Here is a 14,411-nt window from a genome sequence, read left to right as displayed (position 1 = left end):
TTTTGTCAACGCCTATTTTCAAACTGTCCATTCTGGTCCAGGAACTGCTGATAACACAAAGCAATGGAATTGCAAACATCCAGAAACATTTTGTTTGGTATTTGAGTGCATTCTCGTTCAATGGCTACTCTCAATTCAGTGACAGTTGCTCATTTTGTAGAATAGACTTTATCTTTTAAGTATCCCCATTTTAAGAAGTCTAGAGGTATGAGGTCTGGTGAATGAGGAGGATATTCTACGAAACCCCTTCATTCAATCCACCTGTTTGGCAAGATCTCATCAAGGTAGGATCTTAAATCACAATGGTAGTGTGGGAGAGCCCCGTCTTGCTGAAAATAAAACTACTCATCTTCAAAGACCTCTGTAATGCTTAGCATGACAGACTGTCAAAGCAAGTTCAAGTCTGTGTATACATTTTTTGGGACACCCTGTATATACATATATATGAATATACTAGAGGCCCAGTGCACGAAATTTGTGCACCAGTAGGGTCCCTAGCGGCTGCCAGCTGCTAGCCAGGTACTCCCTCCCTTCCCCCAGTCGCCTGCCACTGCAGCCAGCGGGGGCCTCCCTCCCTTCCCCTGGTCGGCCCTGCCCCCACCCCCACCCCCTGGTTGAACTCCCGGAAGAACTCTGGCTGAGGTGACAATTTGCATACTATGCTTTTATTATATAGGACTAGAGGCCCGGTGCACAAAAATTTGTGCACTCAGGGGGGAGGGGGGATCCCTCAGCCCAGCCTGTGCCCTCTCGCAATCTGGGACCCCTCGGGAGATAACGACCTGCTGGCTTAGGCCTGCTCCTGGGTGGCCGAGGGCAGGCCCAATCCCTAGGTGCAGCCCCTGGTCGGGCACAGAGCAGGGCCGATTGGGGAGTTGGGGCGCCGCCCCGTCATGCACAGAGCAGGGCGGATCAGGAGGTTGCGATGCCACCGTCAGTCACGCTCAGGGTAGAGCCGATTGGGGGTTTGGGGCACCGCCCCCTGTCACACTCAAGGCAGGGTCGATGGGGAGGTTGCGGCGACACCCCCTGTCACACACAGAGCAGGGCGAATCAGGGGGTTGGGGCGCTGCCCCCGTCACACACAGAGCAGGGCCCATCAGGGGGTTGGGGCACCGCCCTCTATCACCCACAGAGCAGGGCCGATCAGGGGGTTGGGGCGCCGCCACTCTCACACTCAGGGCAGGGCCGATGGGGAGGTTATGGCTCTACCCCATCACACACAGAGCAGGGCCCGTGGGGGGGGGTGGGGTGGGGAGCTCCCCCCTATCAGGCACAGAGCAGGGCTGCTCAGGGGGTTGGGGCCCCGCCCCCTGTCACACACAGAGCCGCAGGGCGATCAGGGGGTTTGGGCGCTGCCCCCTGTCACGCTGATCCCGGTGCCGGGAGGCATATTACCCTTTTACTATATAGGGTAGAGGCCTGGTGCATGGGTGGGGCCGGCTGGTTTGCCCTGAAGGGTGTCCTGGATCAGGGTGGGGGTCCCCACTGGGGTTCCTGGCCAGTCTGGGTGAGGGGCTGAGGGCTGTTTTCAGGCTGGGAGTGACTGAAGTTCCCAACCGCTCCTTTTTTTCTTTTTTTTCTTTTTTATTCTGGGCCAGCTTTAGCTTGAGGCTTGGCTCCAGCTCTTAGGCCTCCTCACGGCTGAAAGTAGGTTTCTGGCCTTTGCTTACAATGTTGCGAATCTGCTGGCTGAAGTCCGGCGGTATTTGTTACAATGTTTCTTAAGCTGCCCGCTCAGAGGCCTGCAGCCGCAGGCAGGGAACGTTGGTTTCCTCCAACGATCCCCCGTCACTGAGGCAAGCAAGCCTCATGTTAGTTTCAAGCTGCCTGGCTGCCGGCCGCCATCTTGGCTGACAGTTAATTTGCATATCTCGCTGATTAGCCAATGCAAAGGGTAGCGGTCGTACACCAATTACCATGTTTCTCTTTTATTAGTGTAGATTCTCGAAGGATATACAAACTTTAACAGTGTTACTATGAAAAAAAATGAGAGACAAGTAAGGCTAGAAAAGAAGTTTTTTGTGTTCATTTCTAAAAATATTTTTGAACCATGGAGAATACATTACCATTTCAGGAAACATAATTAGACAAGATAAAGTTTCAAAAACAAAAAATCTCTTGTACCTACATGTAAAAGGAGGAAAGGAAAAAAAAAGGAGCAAAAACTAATTGAATCAATGATGCTTTGAATGAAAGCAATGTATGTCACTTAGATTCAACTCTACTAAGAGACCAGAGAGCTATGTAGCTTTAGAAAATGTAATTGTTAGACTTAACTATTCCAGACAAACTGAATCAGGAAGATAAGTCACATGTAGGATAATAACTATTAGAAAATAAAGAAATGTGTTATTTACATATGGCCAACAGACATATGAAAAAATGATCAACATCCCCACTCATCAGATAAATGCAAATCAAAACCACAATGAAATATCACTTTATACCTGTCAAATGGATATTATCAATAAATCAGCACACAAGTGTTGTCGAGGGTGTGGAGAAAGGAAACCCTTGTGTACTGTTGGTGGGAATGCAAATTGGTGCAGCACTATAGATAACTGTATGGGAGTTCCTTAAAAATTTAAAATGAAACTGACTTATGATCCAGCAATTCCATGTCTGGGTATATATCTTAAGAAACCCAGAACATTAGTTCAAAAAGATATATGCCCCCCTAAATTCACTGCAATGTGATTTACAATAGCGAAATATGGAAGCAGCCCAAGTGCCCATAGACAACTGTATAAAAAAACATGTGTACAGTGGAATATTACTCAGCCATAAAAAAGAATGAAATCTGACTATTGGCAACAACATGGATGGACCTCAGAAAGTATTATGCTAAGTAAAATAAGTCAGACTAAGAAAGACAAACATCATATGATTTCACTTATATGAGGAATTTTTAAAAAATAATCCTTTCTATTCTCGTTCTGTTTTTAAATATATTTTTATTGATTTCAGAGAGGAAGGAAGAGGGAGAGAGAGATAGAAACATCCATGATGAGAGAGAATCATGTATCGGCTACCTCCTCCAAGTCCCCCACTGGGGATCAAGCCAGGCATGTGCCCTTGACCGGAATCGAACCTGGGACCTTTCAGTTTGCAGGCTGACATTCTATCCACTGAGCAAACGCTCTATCCACCAAGCAGAACCGGCTAAGGCTATATGTGGAATTTAAAAAACAAAATAAACAACAAAACAGAAATAGACTTATAGATGTAGAGAACAAACTAATGGTTGCCAGAAGAGAAGGGAGTTGGGGAACTGAATGAAAGGTGAAAGGATTAAGCCCAACCAACATGGCTCAGTGGTTGAGCACTGAACTGTGAATCAGGAGATCACAATTCAAATCACAGGGCACATGCCTGGGTTGCGGGCTTGATCCCCAGTGGTGGGCATGCAGGAGGCAGCCAATGATTCTCTCTCATCATTGATGTTTCTCTCCCTCCCTCTCCCTTACTCTCTGAAATCAATTTTTAAAAATTAAAAATAAAAGGTGAAGAGACTAAAAAATACAAATTGGCCCTAGCCAGCACTGCTCAACAGTTAGAGCACTGGAGGGTCATGAGGTTCGATTCCCTGACACAGGCACATATCTGCGTTGTAGGTTCAACCCCAAACCTAGTTGGGGCACATGTAGGAGGCAACCAACTGATGTTTCTCTATCCTCTTTCCTCCTACCCTTCCACTCTTTCTAAAATCAATGGGGAAAAATGTCCTCAGATAAGGACTAAAAAGAAGAAGTATAAATTCGTAGTTATAAAATAGTAATAGGGATGTTAAGTACAGCATTGGGAATACAGTCAATAATCCATCTAATAATAGAGAAACATGGTAATTAACCGTAACTTCGCTACCCTTCCCATTGCTAATCAGCGAGATATGCAAATTAACTACCAACCAAGATGGCGGCCAGCAGCCAGGCAGCTGAAGCGAACAGGAGGCCTGCTTGCTCCAGTGATGGAGGAAGCCAAGGTTCCCCACCTGCCCCTACCGGCCTCTGAGTTGCACTCTAAGAAACTATGCTGCAATTATAGAAGCTAAACAAACCCCAGAAACCTGCTTTCAGCCAGCTGGGCCTCAGAGCTGGAGTTGCAACAGTGTTTCAATTATAGAAGCCAAACAAACCCAGACACCTGCTTTCAGCAGCCGAGGTCTCAAAGCTAGAGCTGAGCCTCAGAGCTAAAGCCGGCTCTCAGTTCCAGTGACAGCCATAGAAGATAAATAAATCCCAGAATAAAAAAAAGAAAAAAAGGAGAGGCTGGGAGCTTCAGTCACCCGCCAGCCTGAAAACGGCCCACAGCCCCTCACCCAGACTGGCCAGGCACCCCAGTGGGGACCCCCACCCTGAAGGGGGTGTGACTAGCTGCAAACAGCCATCATCCCCTCATCCAGGCTGGCCAGGCACCCAAGCGGGACCCTTATCCTGATCCGGGACACCCTTCAGGGCAAACCAGCCGGCCCCCACCCATGCACCAGGCCTCTATCCTATATAGTAAAAGGGTAATATGCAAACTGACCCTAACAGCAGAAAGACTGGGAAAGACTGGTCACTGTGACACACACTGACCACCAGGGGGCAGACGCTCACTGCAGGAGCTGCCCTCTGGTGGTCAGGGAACTCTCACATGGGAGGAGCTCTGCTCAGCCACAAGCCAGGCTGATGGCTGCCAGTACAGTGGTGGTGGTGGGAGCCTCTCCTGCCTCCTCAGCAGCGCTAAGGATGTCCAACTGCAGTTTAGGCCTGCTCCCCGCTGGCAAGTGGACATCCCCCGAGGCCTGCCAGGCTGCCAGAGGGATTTCTGATTGCCATCTTAGGCCCAATCCCCCGGGAGCAGGCCTAAGCCAGCAGGTGGTCATCCCCTGAGGGCTCCCAGACTGCGAGAGGGCACAGGCCGGGCTGTGGGAACCCCCCCACCCGAGTGAACAAATTTTTGTGCACCGGGCCTCTAGTATATATATAAAAGGCTAAGCGACAGGCCACAGGTATGACGCACACTGACCACCAGGGGGCAGACGCTCAACAAGGAGCTGCCGAACTGCGGTGACTTTGCAGCTGCAGTTCTCAGGTGACCCACCCCAGAACCAGAGAGGAGGGAGGCCAATTACTCGCAGGGCCGTGTGATTCCACCTGCGACTGTGGGTTATGTTGTAGCTGGGGCACTGTGGGCCCTGAATCTGGTTTACTGCACACTTGCATTTGCATTCCACACCTTGTACAACAGTAACTTTGCAGAGTGCCCTCTCACACTTCGGGACCCCTCAGGGGATGTCAGAGAGCTGGTTTCGGCCCGATCCCCGCAGGCCAGGACGAGGGACTCCACCTGCCGGAGGGACCCTGCTCACTCCATAGATGCCCTTCGAGCCACCACTGCTCTTCAAGCCACCACCATCCCAGGTGCGGCTGGCTGGAGAGGGGCAGCGGGAGGTTGGCTCCAGGGTATGTCCAGCCTGTCTTGCCCAGTCACGCCCTGCTGGCCACCTTCTAATTAATTTCCTTTCAATGTGCATGAATCCATGCACCGGGCCACTAGTATTGTAATAACTATGTATGATGCCAAATGGGTACCTGAGTTATCGGGATGGGGGAAGGGGCTCACTTATAATTTATATATAACTATGCTGTACACCTAAAACTAATATAAAATATATCAAATATCAACTATAATAGAGAAATAAAATGGAAAAAGAAAGAAAAATACTATTTAGTCCCTCAATGGCATTATCATTTACACCAGTGGTTCTCAACCTTCCTAATGCCGTGACCTTTTAATACAGTTCCTCACGTTGTGGTGACCCCCAACCATAAAATTATTTTTGTTGCTACTTCATAACTGTAATTTTGCTACTGTTATGAATCATAACGTAAATTGGATATGCAGGATGTATTTTCATTGTTATAAATTGAACATAATTAAAGCATAGTGATAAATCACAAAAACAACATGTAATTATATATGTGTTTTCCGATGGTCTTAGGCGACCCCTGTGAAAGGGTCATTTGACCCCCAAAGGGGTTGCAACCCACAGGTTGAGAACCGCTGATTTACACTATCAATACCTATACTGTAATTATAGGCCATTATGTTATGTATGATTTAAAGGAGATATATAAATGACAGATGTAAATATTTCTCCCTTTCAAAAACCAACAAAACATACCTGATATGGCTTCTTCTTGCTGGAGATCGGTGAATATCAAACAGCGTGTTTTCCCTCTTTTTTTGATGAGCTGGTACTTTAAAAAAAAACAGGATTACATATAACTAATAATAAAATCATAAGTTGATAAATTAAAGGAGTAAAAAAAAACTTCTATTAAATTGATAAATTGGAGTTCTTAAAAATCACAAAATTCTGCTCTTTGAAAGACACTATGAAGACAATAAAAAAAACAAGTTATAAACTGAGAAAATATGTGCAAATCACATATCTGATAAAGGACTGATATCCAGAACGCATGAGGAACTCTCAAAACTTAATAAGAAAATAAACAACTCAACTGAAAAAATGCATAAGAGATTTGAACAGACACTTCACCAGAGATAACATTGGCAAATCCTAACTATAAAACCTAGACATTCCAGCCATAAAAAAAGAATGATTATAAGAAAAATTAAAGCATTTGTTTAAAGAATAATTTGCACATGAATGTTCATAACAACTTCATTTATAATAGCCAACACTAGAATGTCAACAATCCCAATGTCCATAAAACAAATGAACAGATAAATAAAAGTGTGATATATTCACCGAAACTGGTTTAGCTCAGTGGATAGAGCATCGGTCTGTGGACTGAAAGGTCCCAGGTTCGATTCTGGTCAAGGGCATGTACCTGGGTTGCGGGCACATCCCCAGTAGGAGATGTGCAGGAGGCAGCTGATCGATGTTTCTCTCTCATCGATGTTTCTAACTATCTCTCTCCCTTCCTCTCTGTAAAAAATCAATATAATATTTTTTTTTTAAAAAAGTGTGATATATTCATTCAATGGAATGCTACTCGGCAATAAAAAGCACACTATTGTTATGCTCAATAACATGGATGAGTCTTACAATAATTATGCTGAATGAAAGAAGACAAAAAAAGCATATGTACTATGTTCTGTATATAATAAAATATAAACTAATCTATAGTGAAAGCAGATCAGATCAGTGGCTACCTGAGGATTGGAAGCAGGGAGGCACAAGGAGGTTAGGAGTAGATTATAAACAGGCAGGATGAAATTTTGGGAGTTAAAAAACATATTCGCTGAAACCGGTTTGGCTCAGTGGATAGAGCGTCGGCCTGTGGACTGAAAGGCCCCAGGTTCGATTCCGGTCAAGGGCCTGTGCGGGCACGTCCCCAGTAGGAGATGTGCAGGAGGCAGCTGATCGATGTTTCTCTCTCATCGATGTTTCTAAGTCTCTATCCCTCTCCCTTCCTCTCTGTGGAAAATCAATAAAATATATTTTAAAAAAAAACAAAACACATTCATTGTCTTAACTGTGATAGCCTCATAAATATGCGTAATGGCAATGGACTGTAATTTAGTTATACCTCAATAAGTATTTTTTTTAAATCTAGACAAATGGCTCACAGTCTTTTTTCTATCCCAACACACCTCTCCCATTATTAACAGGACTATCTGTGACAGTGACTCTTAACTGTGGTAGATAAGAAGCCTCATACTTGGGCAAGCTTCTAATAGATAACTCTGATAGACCCCTTTCAGAGAATCAATCATTGTTTTAGAAAATAAAGGTTTTGAGTAAAAAGATCTAGGTTCTTCCTTGAAAGCATTATGCTAAGTGAAAGAAGTTAAATATAAAAGGTCACATACAAGCAAATCTATAGAGACAGAAGGTACATTAGTAGTTGCCAAGGGCTGGGTGAGGAGAGAGGGGGCGGGTGTGGAAGTAATAAAATGTTCTGGAATTAGATAATGGTGATGACTGGGGAGGGAGGAGTGTGAAGTAATAAAATGTTCTAAAATTATATAGAGCTGATGACTGCACACTCTAGTGAATATATGAAAAACCAATGAAGTGTACATATTAAAAGCCAGCAAAAATGGTGAATTTCATGATATGTGAATTATATCTCAATTTTCAAAACTTCAAAGGGAATCAATAGTGTCGGAATTTCCCAAGAGCTGGAAAAAGTCAGTAAGATAGTATCTGTAGAATTTACTACATGTCCATTAGATTTAAACATTTTTTCTTTTCAAAAAAATAAAAATTAAAAATAAATCCCTATGTTACTGGCCAAGCTGCAGCCATGCACCACTTTTGTGACTAAGTTACTCAACTACTGGGAACATAGAAATACTTGCCCTAAAGAACTGCTGTAATTGAAAGTGCTCAATAAACTATAAAGTAACACAAAAACAAAGCAGTATTTATTATTAAGTTTAAGGTTCTTTAAATAAAATGTACCTGCTCTATGTAATTCTATATTGCAACTACATACTTAAATTTTCTTTCCATGGTATTATAAACAGAAGCACATATAGGAAAAGATATCTGGAACCTACAAGAGTTTTCATTCTTTTAAATTCAGCAACACTAATTTTTTAAAGAGATGAAGCAGAATAAGCTACCAATGACAAAAACAAAGAAGTTATTTAGTGTCTCCTACCTATTGGAGGTGCTTGATATCGATCCACTGTTTTTCTTTGTCTCAAATTATATGGTCTATCATTTTCTTCTCCTTCTGCCTCTTCAACTTCTATATCTCCATCCTCCTCTTGAGATTCTAGTTTCACACACACAAAAGAAAAAAAAAACAGTTTTAATCCATAGGATTGGTCCACTCTAGAACTGAATATTTATATTTTATTAATTTTATTTTTAAATATTTCTGCTGATTTTTAGAGAGAGGGAGGAAGAGGAGAGAAAAAGAAACATCGGTGTGAGGGAGAAATATTGATTGGCTGCCTCCTGCACACACCCCAATTGGGGATCAAGCCTGAAACCTGGGCATGTGCTCTGACTGGGAATCGAGCCGGTAAGCCAGGTACGTTCAAACAGCTGAGCCGCACCAGCTAGGGGTTACATTTGTTTAAAATATATGTTTATTGATTTCAGAGAGGAGAGGAGAGGGAGAGAGAGGTAGAAACATCAATGATGTGAGAGAATCATGGATCAGCTGCCTCCTGCACACCCCACACTGGGGGATCGAGCTTGCAACCAGACATGCGCCCTGACCCAGAATCAAACCGTAACCTCCTGGTTCACAGGTCAATGTTCAACCACTGAGCCACACCAGCCTGGCAGGGGCTACATTTTATCTTTTACTCTGTAAAGGTGACATTTAAAAATATCAATTCTGTATCATATAGCATAAATCAATATAATTAAAAATCATCCTAGCCCTAGCAGGTTTGGCTCAGTGGATAGAATAACCACCTGCGGACCAAAGGCTCAATTCCAGTCAAGGGCACATACCTCAGTTGCAGACTCCTCCCCAGCCGGACCCTGGTCAGGGCTCATGCAGGAGGCAACCAATCAATGTGTTTCTCTCACATCGATGTTTCTCTCTGTTTTTCCTTCTCACTTCCACTCTCCCTAAAAATCAATGGAAGAATATCCTCGGGTGAGGATTAATGACAACAACAAAAAAATCAACCTAGATAGATGTAAAATGCCTTTCCTACAAATAAATAATCAATATAGTTATGTGCTAAATAAATCAATATGATCATATTTGATCTCTTGATTTGCTCATGATTAAGCATTTTACTACAGCAAACTTTATTCAATGTCCAATCAACCTCTGGATTAGGTTAGTATTCAAATACCACTTGGTAGTTTAAAAAATATGTTTACAAGATAATTACTAATGTTACAGCAAAAGCAATTTTTGTTGGCAGTATAATAGTTTGTTAGGCCTGTTGACAACAGGTAAGCATGGATTAATTATATTTGGTAAGAAAATGCAGGTAGAAATTGGGAGGGAACATGAAACAGGCTTCCAGGGTATTGATAATACTATAGGTTATTTCTTGATATTGGTGATTGTTTTATGATAATTCACCTAGCTATAAATGTAAGAAACTAAATTATAATACACATAAATATAAAAAGTTTATTTTTTTACAGTGGTTTAAAAAACTGTTTGGCTATAGCTATGATGTGACATCTACTTACAGTTTAAAATAAAAATCTAATGAAAATGTATAGGCTTATTGTCCTTAAGCACAATATACTTTAGGATTAAGTTTTTAACCACAAGAACTGTCAATACAATGCAGTCATATAAAGGCACAGGAAAATTAAATTGCCAGTGATGCTGAGTGAAATAGGAGACTAAAAATGCAAAGGACTTTACAGTTTACTTGTAACATCTGAAAGCTTATTCTAAGTTTTTAAATTTTTTATTATTAGGGTATAGAGAAAATCAGCAAGTAAAATATTACTTATCTAAATAATACTATTAATTATTTATGCCCAATTATGTTTCCTAAACCTTCAAAAATATTTTTTTGAAAAAATGCCTGCACAATAATACTGTTTACTATGGGAGGAAATGCTGTATGTGTCCAATCTACTTTGGAAACTCCACAAAGATGTTCCGTTAATAAAAAGGCAAAAATCCTATCTAATAAAAGGGTAATACGCAAATTAACCATCACTCCGTCACAAAGCTAGCAGCACCCATAGCCACAACATGGAGGCACCCAGTCCCCCAGCCCCACCGGAGTCCCCCAGTCCTGGGGGCACAGCCGCTGAGAGTGGGCAGTGTTAGAGGCCTGGTGGAATGCTTGCTTCATCACTGCGGCAACGAGGCAAGCATTCCGCCCTGGCCGTGGAGGGCCTCTGGGCAGCGGGTGCAGAACGGCCAGGCCCCGCAGAGAGCAGAGAACCACGGGGAGTGGGCCTAAGCCATCAGGGCTCCTGGATTGGAGAGTGCTCCCAGATTGCAAAAGGTGCAGGTCAAGCTGAGGGACCCTCCCCCACCCTCACCGTGAACAATATTTGTTCAATAAAGTACCTTCATTAGAAATATCAGTTCTTCATAACTTGCTAACAATATATTAATTACAGAATAAGAGCAATAAACCTGTTCTTCTCTAAGCTATACGAACAGTGAAAACGAGTAAAATTGCCTAGTAAAATACAAGTACCCGGCATTTACAATACACCAAATCATCTGAAAATCCATTTCAATAAAGAAGACTAACTCCTACAGAATTAATTCCTCTAGATGTACCAGTCATTAATTTATAAACCTTGGGGCAAACGTACTTTCATCATATTCCAGCTCCAGCCCTACAAATTTGGGGTTCTTCAGTTCAGAACCTAGACATGCCTCAGAAAAGAACAGTAGTATACTCCTCAGTCCATAACTAAATTTGGGACCCAAATACAGTAATCAGAGATTTAGAGACTATGGACAGAAGGTGATTCTCGATAGAGGCTTCTGATTGGAAAGTACCTAAATACAAAAGAGGCCTGACCTAACAAGCAAATCAGCTCATGGCAAATGCCAAATTAGGTCATTAAGGACTATCAATAGCTACTAATAAGATACATTACAACAATGTAGAAAGTACAGTAACGGCACTTTTCCAATGCAGAAAATAAAAACTCAGAATGCCAGTGGAATAAACATTATTTCAAATTATACAAGATATAGACCTCTGCAGCCAAAAATCACCTACTTGGCAATATTACACATATGTTACTTGTATATATTTTTCTTTTCTTCCACCTAAACTTTCTAGTATATTATTTCATAAAGTGTTTTACAAACCTTCTTCTTCACCTTCAGTAGAGACTTCATGATGATTTTGTATCCCATAACTATTTCTTCTCAGTGACTTTCTTCGCCTTTTCACTCTTGAATACATATCCATGTTTTCCTTTTAAAAAAAGAAATCTGTCAAATATTAACATGGAATTTATTCCTGGCAATAAATAGTATAACCCAATGGGACATGCCTACTCAATAAAATTCACTGAGCGCCTATTTACAAGGCACGGATTCATGAAAACGGAGCTCCCTGAATTCAATAAATGTAAGGGACAAGAGAATAAACAAACAAAGCTTATAAGATATTTGAAAATTGTAAACTATAATGCCATGGAATACTGTCTCCTGCAAGCAAATTACAGACTAGTAGGATGAAACAAATCACAGGTAACTATAAAAGAAAGTAAACAAAGTTAAACACCATAAAGAAAGGTACTAAGTAGAATTCAAAGAGACAATGTCTTCTTGATAAGGGCAGGGAAGCGAGGCAACATTTGAAATGAACCTTGAAACAAGAAAGGATTACATCAGTCCCTAACCAGAAGTATTAAGAGAAGTAAAAGACAGATGAACAAGAATGATTTGTTTGTATTTGGGCAATAGTGTTGAGAAGATAAAAGTCGAAAACAGATTATGAAAGCCAAAATATTTTTAATTAATTCAGTACACAATAAAAAAAATATTAAAGGTTCACATCAGAAAAGTTACAAAATCAGAACTGTATTTTCAGATGACTATTCTGGAAAAAGTAGAGAGAGAATTTTTAGGGGAATTGTGGCAAGTAGAGAATGGAATAAAAGAACCAAGAAAGCAAAAAAGTCGCAAGGTAAAAATGAAGAAGGAACAATTCTATTAATCCAAGAAAGTCTAAATGCTGTTGACTCTCCCTTTTTATTCCTCAGTAGAAATTAAAAATTGCAAAGGTTGTTTAAGTATACTCACAAATTCTGTATCTGTCCACATTCGAAGTCGTTCCACTTCTCCTGATCGACGATTCCGTCTAATGTTAATGTTGTCCATTTCTTGCAGTACAGCTTCAGCAGTGCTATAATCACATAATAAAACTAGGGTTTAGACAATTGTGGAACCACACACTGTGTCGTCATCCACATAAAAGAGATCTTCACCAAAGCATAACTAAATCATCTCTGATATGTAACTGTATATAACATCCCTCTTTGAATTGGGGTCCATCAGAACCAAAAGACCTTCTACCTTAATATATTTATTTAAGTAAAACTTACGAAATAGAAGACTTTTGTTTATAAGGCTCCAAAATATTCAAATCCACAATGCCACTAAAAAAACTGACTACCAGATCCCAGGCACTGAAAAAAGTAACTAATTTCATCTTTTTATTTGAAGATGATGTTATGATTTATACAGAATAGAATTTGTAAAAAGTTTAAAGCCAATAAGGTAACAGAACAGGTCTTTCTATAAATTAGAGAATACTGACATCCACAAAATACATGCTGACATTAGAACATTTCACCTTTCAAACACTATGTTTCCAGACACTGGTCTAAGTATCTAACAAAGGTACATCTGAAACTAATACAAATAATATTGAATGTAAACTGTAATAGAAAAGTATAAAAAAATAATAGAAAAAAGTAAAAATAATAACTAATACTCAAATTTGACATTACCACTACAGAGTATAATTTCCAGAATATAAGGGATTAAACTGACCTCCCTTCTCCAGGTATTTGCAAGAATTAAGTATGATAATCTATTACCTGAGAAGAATCACGTTTCATTGGATGTCGATGCTGAGCAATCAGCTAGGCTTGCTCACTAGCTACATCCCACATACCCAGTCTCAAAAAGATCATCAATTCAAAATCTTAACTAAGAAAAATTATATATTAATAATGGACCTTAATGTTGTTTGAAAATTGTCAAAGCTACAAATGTTAAATGAGAAAATATTAAATGACTATAGTAAAGACAGAATAAAATTATTTTTATAGTATCTCACTATGCACAAAAGCTTAATTAACAATGAGAACATTTTTAACTATTACATAAATTGTATTAAATCTAGTAAACTAACTAGAAACTGACAATCACTGCTAACCACTGTTAATTCAAATTGTTATAAAATAATTGCATTTATTACTAAGTCAGTGCCTAAGTTGTTTTTAAAAGCATAACTGTCTTAAAAATCAAATAATTAGCCCAGCCAGTATGGCTCAGTGGTTGAGTGTTGACCTATGAACCAGGAGGTCACAAGTTCAATTCGCAATCAGGGTATATGCCCAGATTGCAGGCTCCATCCCCAGTGGGAGGCATGCAGGAGGCAGCCGATTAATGATTCTCATCACTGATGTTTCTCTCTCTCTTTCTCTCTCCCTTTATCTCTGAAGTCAATTTTAAAAATTATTTTTTAAAATCAAATAATTAAATGAAACTGCTTACTACATAAGCATTCATACCTATTTACTAGTTGATCAAATAACAAACTCTGGTTCACGCTTTCAAATCTGTTTTTCCTGGAACGACAACTTTTTCTGACTTCCATGTCACCATTCATACAAGAAAGGTCTCCATCTCCCTTCTTTTCCCCTCGAAGGGGATGGCTTCGAAGGGCTACAAAAAGAGAGATAATTCCCATTTCAAAGTACAGAGTATAAAAAGAGAGGAAAAAAAATCAAAACATTA

The 14,411-nt window shown here is 40.7% G+C and overlaps 1 protein-coding gene across 1 annotated transcript in view; it reads right to left on the bottom strand.

Moving 5' to 3' along the window:
• The window catches only part of ATAD2B (ATPase family AAA domain containing 2B), a 118,055-nt gene that overhangs the window by 77,956 nt on the left and 25,688 nt on the right, over window positions 1-14,411 (bottom strand). Inside the window, exons 4-8 of the mRNA XM_081101490.1 lie at window positions 14,186-14,339; window positions 12,687-12,789; window positions 11,745-11,853; window positions 8,628-8,744; window positions 6,173-6,248 (exon numbers count right to left, since the gene is read on the bottom strand). Coding sequence (XP_080957616.1) covers window positions 6,173-6,248; window positions 8,628-8,744; window positions 11,745-11,853; window positions 12,687-12,789; window positions 14,186-14,339 — 559 coding nt within the window. The remainder of the gene's footprint in view (window positions 1-6,172; window positions 6,249-8,627; window positions 8,745-11,744; window positions 11,854-12,686; window positions 12,790-14,185; window positions 14,340-14,411) is intronic.

The sequence above is a fragment of the Myotis nattereri genome (genome assembly GCF_964212035.1).
Source record: "Myotis nattereri genome assembly, chromosome: 10".
Classification (NCBI taxonomy): domain Eukaryota; kingdom Metazoa; phylum Chordata; class Mammalia; order Chiroptera; family Vespertilionidae; genus Myotis; species Myotis nattereri.
The sequence above is the reverse complement of the archived record's forward strand: the minus strand, read 5'-3'. Positions and strand labels throughout refer to the sequence as shown.